The 12,813-nt window shown below is 37.8% G+C and overlaps 1 protein-coding gene across 4 annotated transcripts in view; it reads right to left on the bottom strand.

The window, feature by feature from the left end:
* KIAA1328 (KIAA1328 ortholog) overlaps nt 1-12,813 on the bottom strand; it is a 161,067-nt gene that overhangs the window by 106,223 nt on the left and 42,031 nt on the right. For all 4 annotated transcript variants that reach the window (XM_045574982.1, XM_036419544.2, XM_036419548.2 and 1 more), the window contains one exon: nt 3,763-3,890. In XM_045574982.1, coding sequence (XP_045430938.1) covers nt 3,763-3,890 — 128 coding nt within the window. The remainder of the gene's footprint in view (nt 1-3,762; nt 3,891-12,813) is intronic.

Here is a 12,813-nt window from a genome sequence, read left to right as displayed (position 1 = left end):
TTTAGAGAGAGAGAGAGAGAGAGAGAGAGAGAGAGAGAGAGAGAGAGAGAGAGAGATAAGAAAAATAATGTTAGGCCTGAATACTAAAGTTTTAGAAATACAGCTACTCAGATGCTGCCTAGGCTTTATCTTAATATTCTCTTAGTGAGGAGAAATGAGGAGAAACTAACATTTCTAAAATGGTGCAGCCTATCAAGTACAACTGAAATAGAAATTATAAGCATCACAGTTTGAGGTGACACTGTTTAAGCTCAGGTTCACAAAAAAGAAATACCACTCAATTATGATAAGAAAAGCTATATTCTAAAATGCACATTGGTCAAAACCATGGTTACTGGATCCTCCCATGTCCCAGACTAAGGCTACACTGGGAACTGTTTCTTAAGATAAGGAAATGGATTAACAGACACACACCAGTGAAATATCTCAATCTAAACGGAACAAGAGAAAAAACCTTTGTAGAATCCACCACGAAAAACTTGTAATGATTTCCAAAATGCATTTATCTTTGAGGCAAAGCAAGAAAGAGAATGAGAAAAGCAAAGAACAATTTACCTTGTAAATGGACCAATTTCTTTTCAAGGAAACAGCAGAAGATAAAAAGGAAAATCATAAGACAGGGCATTCTTCTGTAGAACTATGGATTTAATAAAACTATAAGCAAAACCTATAATATGCAATTTGAGCCAGATGGCACCCGATACAAAGAAGCAACAGAACAAGTCTCTCAAAGTCAAATGAATGTCTCATGAAGAATGAACTGCTGCCATCTTCATCACAACATCTGGAGATGAGGTTGTTTTTTAAACACACACACACACAACAACAACAACAACAACAACAACATACAACTTATTTTGAGAGCAAATTAAAATTTTATGTTTACCTGACATTGTGGCTACTCACAGGAAAAGCAAATAGTTTCCCACCATATCTACTGTATTTGTGCTTTGGTGTTCAAAAACCATATGTCAGATTAAGAGCCAACAAGGGTTAGCCATAAAGACAAGGACATTTATAGCAAACATTTGTTTTAGCTACTTAAGTTTTTCTTTTTAATAAAAAAGTCCTGGATTGCAAAAAAGAAAATAAAAGAGAAAAAAAATCATAGACATGGACAATAGTGCAGTGATTGCTGGGGAAAAGGTGGGGGGTAGGGTTGGGGGAAGGGGGTAGAAGAGGGTACAGTTAGGATAAATGGTGATGGATGGATGGAAACTAAAAAATAATAAGTTATTTACATAATCTTTATTTTAAAATATTTGAGTCAAACCCTATGTTAGGCTCTAAGTATACAAAGACCAATATATCAGGATGAGAAGACAGGTGAATAAGCAATCATCACAAAAGAACAAGAACGGTGCTGTGACAGAGAGGAGTACAGTCCACTTGCAAGCACACAGAGGACATGAAAGTTAATTGCGTCCTCATTTAGGCTAAGTCTTCACAGTGACGCCCTTCCTAACTGAATCAGACTTGGCCATATCTACCCGATTCCCACAGGAGAAGGTGCTGCCTTTGCTCAGCAGAGAGAAGCTGGTACAAAGAACAAGTCGGGTACCATAGGAAACCATACTCCTCTTAGTATTTAAAACGAAACGTGGTTTCCCCTCTAGGTTCAAATGGCAGAGCCTAAAAGTAGCCTTTTACTCGCAATTTCATTTTCATTGTACAGAAGACATAATCTAAAACCTGGCCACCAGGTACTCCTTGAAAATTTTCTCAGCATTAAGTAAAAATGAAAATTCAAGTCTTTTTTTTTTTTTTTTTGAAGGTATATTATTATCCCCATATACTTGACCAACATTTTCATTCTAGTATTTGTGATTCTTTTTTTAGTGCCTCAAAGTTAAAGTTAAGAAAGGAAGTGTTAACTTTGGTTGGTCTCTAGTGAAACCTCCAAGTTTCACTATGTTAGATTCACTAATCTCTGAGAAAGTTTTCTTTTCCCCAGTCTCAGAAATAGATAGAAAAAGAGTCAGGCCTCTTATCTAGATGCTTTTAGAGCCCCTAGTGCTGATTTCTGTCTATATCTTTAAGGTCATAAGACTCTATGCTGGCCAATGAAAGGCCCCTTCACTTCTCACAAAACCTTGGCAATGGTTTTGTGCAAATCATTTATTTCTGTGCCCTCTAACACACCTATGTCACATACAGGGAGGGAGGGAAAAGGCCAAAACAAAAGTAAAACATCTGATCTTCATGCTACCATTTTCTCTGTCCCACCTAGAACAATAGGCGAGGGCCACCTTAAAAAACGCCTGCTGTTTTCAAAGTGGCGGGAAAAATCCAGATAAACACAATCAAGACTGACTATGTTCCTCTTCATAATTCTACAGCCTAGGTCTTCAGAAAACAGAACGAAAGAAAATATTTCAAGTTAGAATACAAATAAACCATTCACACCTTGGCCATTTTTTATAGGTGTCATGACTCAAAAGAAAAGCAGATTTTAAAAATCTAAGTTTTCCCACATTCCAGCAAAATTATTTTTTTAAGTTTTCCATATGTCCAAACTTGAGGTTAAAAACTGGAGTTTTCTTGGCCAAAACTCTTAACCCACCAGAGGCAGCTGCCTCTAGGTTGAACAGCAATGGTGCTCTTCAGATGGGCTGCACAAAGCCATTCGGTCAGGGTTCTAATTCAGAGGGGAGGAGCATACCAAAGCATATTACCCATGCTTTAACACAGTGTGAATGACTCTGACTGTACGACACTTTTTTCCCCTGATTTTTTTTAATATACAAGACTTATCTTCATTCATTTGAAGATTTAAATTCATATGGATAAGAAAATGAAATAAATTCCTGAAGAGCAAGAAGTCGATCTGTAAAGCTTGTTTCACATCATAACAGGCAAAGTTTTGAAACTTCATTTAATTATAGAATATATACCATTTGATGAAATGCATGTAAAATGTTTATCTATAAACACTCTCATATATTTATGTGACTAATACATATACACACAAACACAAAATCATGCAAAATATTTTAATTCTATCCAGGTAAAGCCTTTGTAAGTTAACAAGTCACTTTTATGACTTTAAAAATGTAAGTACAAGTTAGGAAAGACTCATTAGTGTTTTTCTATGAGTAAGGAACAGGTCACCTGATTTTCGCTAAGCAGCATAGCAGCAGCCTGCTTTCCACTCCTGCTGTCCTTTCACACAACCAGGAGTGTCCCCACTGGCCCACAGCTGCTTCCGGACTCCCGGGCTCCAGGAATAGGAGAGGAAAGGGAAAGAGGGAAGTAAAAGACACCGGCTCTCCCGACCAGTGTGGCTCAGTGGCTGAGCATCGACCTATGAACCAGGAGGTCATGGTTTCATTCCTGGTCAGGGTACATGTCTGAGTTATGGACTCCATCCCTGGTGAGGGGTGTGCAGGAGGCAGCCTATTGATGATTCTCTCTCACCATTGATGTTTCTATCTCTCTTTCCCTCTCCCTTCCTCTCTGAAATCAATAAAAATATATTAGATTAAAAAAAAAAAGACACCAGCTCAATCACATGCTGCATTTCCATGTTTTAAGACAACATTCCAGGGTGGAGCAAAAGTAGGTATACAGTTGTGAGTACCCAAAACAGAGTTTGTGTATTATTATTTATTAACTATTGTACTTTTTCATACAAACAACTGTAAACCTACTTTTGGCTCACCCTATATGTACTGTGAGACAATTACAGTAAAAGGCAAATGACCCTTCTGACATCATGCTGATCCAATAAAGACAAGAAAAGGTAAGAATAAAGACGCTTACCTGTTGTTCCTGCATCCTAGCAGTATCAAGCCCTGAGAGAGACACGGCGAGCTTCTCTTGCTGTTCTGATAGATATTTCTGATAGAGGCTTAGAAGATCTTGGCATTCTCTATACTGTAGCTGAAGAGGTGAGATTGCAAATTAAGGGGAAAAGACCTAGTAAATGGATTCAAAGTGCATCCATGAGTGCCGCTCTGCAGATCCCAATAAGCAGAATAGAGACAGAAAAGCACCCATATTAGGCGAGAGTGCAGGTAAGTGCAGTCTTCGGATGAACACAATAAAGTATCCCCCCCCCCCCCCCATCAGTGAAATAACATTCACAAAGAGTAGCAATGAGTATCTCATTTAAAGACATTTCTCTCTCAACATTGAAATTGTAATAAATAAAAACAAATGCAAACACATGCAAAAAATGAGGTTGGACTTCTGCCTCACATCATATACAAAACTAACTGAAGAGGGATCACTGATCTAAATGCAAGAGCTAAAACTAAAAAACTCATAAAAGTAAATCTTTGTTTCTTGGATTAGGTAAGAATTACTTAAAAAACAGCATCTAAAGAGTAAGTAAGCAAACTGGACTTTAAAATTTAAAAGTTTGTGCTTCAAAGAAAGAAATTAAAAAGACAATGTCAATGAGAGAAAATATTTGCAAGTTATATATATAAGGGACTGGTGTCCAGAACATAAGACCTTACATACCTCAACAATAAACACTATTAACCTAATTAAAAATGGGCAAAGAACTTGAATAGACATTGCCCCAAAGGAAATATACAAGTGGTCAAGCAGCATAAGAAAGGATACTTGTCACCACTAACCATTAGGGAAATGCAAATCAAAACCACAACAATTTACCACTTTGCATCTGCTAGGATGATTATAACAAAAAAGACTGACAATAATAAACACTGACAATAATACGGAAATATTAGAACCCTTCTCCATAGCTGATGGGAACATAAAATAGTGCTGCTGCTTTGGAAAATAATTTAGCAGTTTCTCAAAAAGTTGATAGAGTTACCATGTGAGCCAAGAGAATTGAAATATGTGCCCAAGTAAAATCTTCTACATACATATTCAAAGCAGTTTTATTCATAACTAGAGGTCTGATGCATGAAATTTGTGCAAGGGACTCGGTCCTCGCAGCCCTGGCTCTGCCCACTGGTCATTCCAGAAGGTCGTTCCACAGTCCAGTCTCATTAGCAAATTAGCTCTTTATTATATAGGATAGTAAAAAAGTGAAAACACCTAAATGTCCATCAAGTGATAAATGAATAAATAAAATGCGGTATATCTATGCAGTGGAGTATTCTTCAGCCATAAAAAGAATCAAAGTATTACTACCTGCTATTAAATAAATGAACCTTGAATACATTACACTAAAGAAGCCAGACACAAAATACTATATATGATTTCATTTATATGAAATTGTTGCTCTTCTGTTTGTTTTGAATACCTCTTCCAATAAACTAGGGCAGTGGTTGGCAAACTCATTAGTCAACAGAGCCAAATATCAACTGCACAACGATTAAAATTTCTTTTGAGAGCCAAATTTTTTAAACTTAAACTTCTTCTAACACTACTTCTTCAAAATAGACTCGCCCAGGCCGCGGTATTTTGTGGAAGAATCACACTCAAGAAGCCAAAGAGCCGCATGTGGCTCGCAAGCCACAGTTTGCTGACCACAAGAAAGAACAGTAGTCAGTTTTAAGGATACCAGGTTACAATAGGAGTTACATACATCCGTGGCCACTTTCTATTCCCTTCGCCAACTTTGTTAAGTACCAATTATATGAGAAAAGCTGCAGGAAAGAAAAGGAAATGTCCAGGTTAGGCAAACCCATTCAGACAGAAAGTGCATTAGTGGCTATGAAGGTCTGGGCGGTGTGTGGGGGGTCAGGAAGCAACTGCTAATGGCTACGAGTTTTAGGGGGGAGGTAATAAACATGCTCTGGAAGTAGATGCTGTCTTTAGGAATACACTCAAAACAATGGAGTCTTATATAAGTGTGAATTTTATTATGTGAATTATCTATATATAAAAAGCTGAGTGTCTATCCAACGGCTAGCTATGATGCACACTGACCACCAGGGGACAGACGCTCAACGCAGGAGCTGCCATTACATGCACTGGTCATTTAAAAAATAATGGCACCAACAAACCAACACTCAGCTTACCCCAACTGGGACACAGGCCTGCCACCACCCTGGAGCGACACCCCACCACATCGTTGTCAATACTGCCAAGACCCCATGGCGCAAAATGTGGCCCCCAGCACAGCCCATCCCAGAAATGGACATTGTAGGCACCAGGTAATGACGTTATGTAGCAATGTCCAGCTTCCTCTCCCTAGTGACCAGCCTCCTTGGGGTTTCTTCAGCCCAGAAACATGACTTGCTTTATAGCCAGGTGCAAACATTTTACACTTCAATCAAATGTTTTTGAAGTGTTTTGCCATGCCTCATCTCATTTGATCCTCACAGAAGTCCTGGAGTAGGTAGATAGGAGACTTGGTAGAATCCTATTTTCTTTTCATTAGCTGGAAAATGGAGATTTAGAAAGTTGATAAACTTGACCCGGCTGAAAAGAAGTAAGAAATGGTGGGACTTTTAGATGACCTCAGGTTTTCTCACTGTGCAGAATATAGTCAAACACTGCTATAGTTAAATATTTTACTCTTTGTTCTCCCTGCATGATTTAGAATAATAATCTGCTTCATGATGTTATTTACTGCTTGCTGACAATTACCTGAAAGAGAAGTTGGGGTGCTTCACTGGGGTGGGAAAAGTTTAGTTACATCAGAAAGCAGGTCTAATGAAGCAAGTTTATTCTATATCTATAAAAGGCTAAGCTGACTTGTGCATGTGTGATACATAAAAAGCTCTGGTTGGCCCCAATCGCACACTTGTGTTTCAATATGTCATTGTTGACTGTGAATCTGGTTGACACTTCTATTACAGAGAAAGGGCAAATAGTGATATTAAAATATTTCTTCTAATTAATTTCCTTTCAATGTGCACAAATCCGTGCACCAGGACACTAGTATTAAACATAAAGGGTTTAAACAAGATATAATTAGATTTTTGTCTTGTTTGCTTGGTTTTTGCATACTGTTAATTAAGTCAGTGTTTAAATAATAAAACCATCATGAGGACATTTTCTGTCCATATACCTCTTTACATTTTTTACAGTCTAGTATGAAGAACATAGCAACCTAACCTGGGGCACCTTTTCTAACAGCTCCTCAAACTTGCGAAGTGCTCAGGATGAAGATGATAAATGGAAAAGGTCACCTAACTGTGTAGATAAGGTGTCTGGGAGACCGACAGTTCTATCCGAGAGAGGCCATTCCTCACTTCTCATTGTGGAATTTTCCTCCCAAGGCCCACATTTCTCTCAGATCATTTCTGAATCTTATCCTTACACTTAATTATGTATGCTGTTGGTATAAAAATTACTGTCCAATGAGATTATTCTGTATAAATACTTTTATAACAGGTCATCATGATTAAAGTGGGAATAGTATTTCTTAAATGTCAAAAATGGTGATTGGTTTCAGTATTCCGTAACATTTTCATAACCTAATCACCACTTCTGGGCAGATTCCTGTTCTAATAACCTTTGTCAATCATGACTGAATAAATAACCACTTGCTTCATTATTCTCATTATTAATCTTTAGCAAAAAAGGAACCATAGATGGCTTGTAGAAGAGGAACTGGTTCATAATGAAAGGAGAGGTATCTAAGCTCGAAGAATACAGTAATTAGAAGAGCTTGTTGAATACGCTGCAACTTAAAAACAACAGTAACAATAACAGACTGAACAGTGGTCTAAGTAAGCTTAGTATTTTTTCAAAGTCAACCTATATCCAGCAGTGAGGGCAGGTAATGAGACACATATTATACTTAAAATAACACCCGATGAAAGTAGTGGCAAAAACATTATGTAGTGCTATGCTAGCATGTCCTAAGAGGACTTACATGACTGAGGAACCACAGAAAACCTCTTGTAGAAAAAAACTGTTCAAACGGAGAGGAGGAGGCCAATGTAACAACAACATAAAGCGCAGGCAGATAAAAACGAATCAATAAAAAGATGTGGTCAACTGTGTCCAATGCTACAGAGGCCACTCCAGCTAAAGATTGAGAGTACAGGAAGCTACTGGTGATGTTTGCCAAAACACAAGTGTGACATTTGTTAGGTGTTCATGTTTTGATAGACAAAAGTTATGTTATTTTCATATCGAAGAAAGAAGCTCCTGGACAGAAAGAGATGTTTTATTCAGGGTCACCTTGAGATACAAAGAGCTGACTATGAGGCTGCAACTTGAAGCTATCAATTAGTCACAGACTCCCAGGGAAAAAGAGGTCCAAGATTTTCACTGGGGCAGATACTCTTTCACACTGAACACCTATATACTATTATATAAAGACAGCATATACTATGTATTCTGCTTATACTTTGCCTGCCCTCAATGTGACAAAATTCCTACTTATCCTTTCAAACTTGTTTTTATTTCATCTCCTCCTCCAAGCTTTCCCTGACTTCCCAGATAGAGTTAAGCACCTTTCTTTTAGTGAATGGTAGAAAGCTCAAATTATTCAGTTATATTACTATTACCTGAAGTGGCTTGTATTTTTTTCGGAAATCACAGTATATTAATCTTGGTATATTTCTAGAACACAGAAGATAGGTCAAAAATGTTAGAGGAATGAATTAAGGAATCAAGGGAAAGAAGTGCCTATTGAATTTCATGTTAGCTTTGAGTTTAGAATTGAAACAAACAAGAGACAGACCATGTGGTCTTTAAACTAGCCAAGAGGAAGGCTAAAAATACTGACTCATTAAAAATTTTAAATTGTTCCAATCTCACAAGATTTTCCCATCTGAAGCAAGTATGCTTTCTGACCATGCCGTATTTTCCTCACAGGCATGTCCTTTTCTCTCCTTTCAAAACCCCTTCATATTCTCTGACATGAACACTAAGGTTCAAATAATATATGTAGTCTGGTACTCAATGATAATATATGCAACTGAAAATTATTTGTTGTTAAAATAAAAACTGATACCAGGTGAACTGACTAGCAGAGATAGAAAAGAAGAGTGTGTGTGTGTGTGTGTGTGTGTGTGTGTGTGTGGGTGTGCGTGCGCACACACTCTTTTATTAAATTGTGCTCTCTGGTGGAGTACAACCCACTGACTGATACAAGTTTGAAATTCCCCGTTAATTAAAAGAAATTTATGGCAAATTCCTTGCAAAGCCACAGAGTTTTTCAATTTCCTCATGATGGTTATCACTGGGAAGGAGAAGAAATCTCTAAAACAAACAGGGAAAAACTCAATGTTCTGGATATTTACAAAGGGAAAAAGTCAAGTGCCTCACACCCAGTTTCTTCTGGACTCAACAAACATGTGAGCCATAGAAAGATGTCTAGTTACAGTAATTAACTTGTTTTTTTGTGTTTGTTTTTTGTTGTTGTTTTTTAGTTTCTAAGCATTATACTCGCCATCTTGTTTCCTGGAAGTTACAGACAAGGTAGAGTAGAAACATACTTGGAATTGAGAACATTTATTTATTTTTACTTTTTAAAACATATTTTTATTTGATTTCAGAGGATGGAAAAGTGAGAGATAGAAACATCAATGACGAGGGAGAATCATTGATCGGCTGCCTCCCGCACGCCTCCTACTGGGGATCGAGCTCATAACCTGGGCATGTGTCCTTGACCAGAATCAAACCCAGAACCCTTCAGTCCTCAGGCCGACACTCTGTCCCCTGAGCAAACAGGTTAGGGCGGAACTGAGACCATGTAGACTGTCGTTTTCTCAGATCATTAGGCCTTGAGGTTTTCTCCGGAAAACAACTACACAGTTAACTTCTTATCCTAAAAAGCAGGCTATCAATGTGCCACACTGATCAGAATTTTTATTTCTTTACAGTTTTCTTTTAACATAATACTCTGCATATACATTTTAAAGCATTCATGGTTAAAGACAAGGTTGCAAAAACATTTCTATTGAAAACCATGCATTTTCTGTTGCTTCTAACCTGCTTAAAAATTTATCTTTTGTTTAAAGGTTCCATATTTCAGCTAGAAGGAGACATACTTTTTCCATTTGGAAGCTGCTTTAAATCAATTCAGCCTTTTTTTTTAAGTTGCAGACACTAGCCTAGAATTGTGGGGCAGGGGGAAGGGGGGGGGGGCTGTTATCACGCTCCTACCCCAACCAGAAGTTACTTTATAAGGTGAACTGCAGTAACAATGATCAAACTCTTGAAATTTTCCAATTTCAGAACAGGTAAATGCCTGACAATACAGACTATTGAAAGCAGTCTACACACTAAGATTTCTAGCCTCTGATGTGAAACTGTGTGTACAATGCTTTGTGAAGCAGAGCTAAACACGCCAGGCTGGGCCTACTAGCTCCAGCCATAGGGAACACGCTAAATCATCTTAGGAAGAAGCCATCTCATTCTGCTCCCTATCTTCAAGTGGAAGAGCTTCATTCTTGTCATTAAATTAAAACCCTGCACAAACTATCAGTATCAATACATATGATACCTCCCTCTCTTCAGACTCCTATATTAGTCTATTTGAACTATTTATGCTGCTATGTAAGACCATTCGTTTCTGAGTAGAGATGTAAACTGAATTTAAGAGGTCCCTTAATCTTCTCTTTGCCAAACGAAGTGACCCAGTGGCATTATGCTTTCCTTATATAATTCATCTTACAGCTCTTAGAATTTTTGTACTTGTCACTTCTCCCTTCTTCAGATTCTTTGTTGGAGTTCTCTTATGAGAATCAGACACCACCATCACCTACTGCACAATTAATGCTGATCACCAGGAATAGGTACTTGAATTAGAGTATCTGAGGATGACTCAGTATAACCTCTACGTGAGGGTGGGCACTTCTAAGTGCTGCAAAGATATTTTCATATTTGAGTCTAATCAAAATAATAAAAAGAACTATTATTAGCTCCTTTACAAGTGAATCTGCAGCACAGAATGGTTAACAAGTTAATGGTTAATCTTGGGTTGCCAGTGAGCTGAGATTTGGAATAAGAACTATTATTAGCTCTATATTAGATTTGGAATAAAATCCTAGAACACCTAGAGAACAATGCTTCCTAAACAGTAATGTACATGGGAATCAGCTGTGTATCTTGCCAAGGATACTGGTTCCGTAGATCCCAGGTGGGGCCTAAAATTCCACATTTCCAACAAGCTGCTGAGTGATGCTGCCTACTAGTCTGGGACCACATCATCACCCAGTACCCAGCATCTCCAAGCGCCCTCCCTCCTCTGTATCAGCAGGAGGAGGCTGTCCTCCCCTTTTATGGTCAGTGTAATACATTACTGGACTCCTTTTTTCCTCCCTTTAACCTATCCTTAGAATATAGTGTTGTTGTTGTTTTTCTCTTTGGCTTCCTGTTTTTGTTCTGGGAAAAAAAAAGCATATAGAAAATAAAATATGATATGCAAAATAACCCACTTTCTCCTTTGGAAGGAAGCAGTAGTCTGGATTTCCAGAGCAGTATAACATTTCTATTGTGGCTGACTACTGCACTAATAACAATTAGCAAATATTACCTGTAGGGCTTGAGAATTTATATTGGGGGAAGAGTCCACAGAAAAAAAAATAAACAAGCACATTTTTTCTCTTCTACTTTCAAATAGATATCCATCCTCTACATTGCCCAAGCACACTTTTAAGCCCAAATTTACATACAATACAGCTTCTGAATCCAGTTTAACATTGCCAACCATTAGCTACGGCCTTAGGGAACAGCATTCTTGCCACACTTTCATGTCCTTTTTAATGTGATTTGAAAATCTGACCCAATATAATAATGCTCAGTAAAAATTAAACTATTGCATAACATAATATTCATAACTAGAGTGAAAAAGAAGAGTTCTTATAGAACGGAATCACATCTAACATTTTAAGGTTAAATTAGAGAAACTAGTAGGAATATCTCATTTCTTTCCTCTTTAAAATGACTGAGGCTACTGCTCACAAATGTAAATTACTGCTCAGAGAAAAATTAAGTAACTCCTATGTGCAGGTTTATTATCTAAACTCAGCAAATGCTCCGAAGACCGAAGGTAATAAAGCATTTTATGAAGAACTTCACTTCACTGGTTCCCAATATAATTGAGCTTATGTGAACTGTTTAGCGGAGTGATATTTTAAGAACTGGTAAAGAACCAGATTATTTGCTTGACCCTTCACTCAAGAAATATTACAGAGAAATACCCAAAACACTCAAGGAGAAAAGTTTGACAGTGTCATTAAAGTCAAGAAGTTAGGTTTTTGCCTTACTATTTTAACATTATTGGCTGATAAATAAGTTAATCCAAGAGGCCATATTTAAAAGAACAATTCCTGAGACCTAGGTTTTTATCTATATACTAGAAGCCCCGTGCATGGATTTCTGTACAGGTGGGATCCCGCAGTCTGGCCTGCGGGGATCAGGCTGAAATTGGCTCTTTGACATCTCCTATCCCAAATTGTGAGAGAAAGCAGGCCAGGCCCAGGGACCCCACCGGTGCACAACTGGGGCCAGGGAGGGAACAAAGGAGGGCTCCAGGACATATCCAACCTGTCTTGCCCATTCCTGATCAGCCAGACCCCAGCAGCAAGCTAACCTATGGGTTGGGAACATCTGCCCCCTGGTGGTCAGTGTGCAACGATTGAATGGTTGAACGACTGAATGAACGGTTGGACACTTAGCATATTAGGCTTTTATTATATAGGATGCTTAGCAAAAGAGAATTGAATCTATTGCTTCAATGAGCAATTATAAAAAATGCTTAAAACAAATAAGTCTCATAAATACAAAATATAAAGCTCAAGTGAAAATTTTAGAAAAGTACAATGACCAGAATTAAAAAAAACAACAAAAAACAAATTTACTAAATGGGGCTAAACAAGAGAATGGGGAGGACACAGGAAAGAATTAGTGAATTTAAAGATAGAATAATACAAATTATCCAATTTGACAATGAAGAGAAAATAGACTGAAAAAGAACAGGAA

This window comes from Pipistrellus kuhlii, unplaced genomic scaffold, assembly GCF_014108245.1.
Source record: "Pipistrellus kuhlii isolate mPipKuh1 unplaced genomic scaffold, mPipKuh1.p scaffold_m20_p_6, whole genome shotgun sequence".
Taxonomy (NCBI): domain Eukaryota; kingdom Metazoa; phylum Chordata; class Mammalia; order Chiroptera; family Vespertilionidae; genus Pipistrellus; species Pipistrellus kuhlii.
The sequence above is the reverse complement of the archived record's forward strand: the minus strand, read 5'-3'. Positions and strand labels throughout refer to the sequence as shown.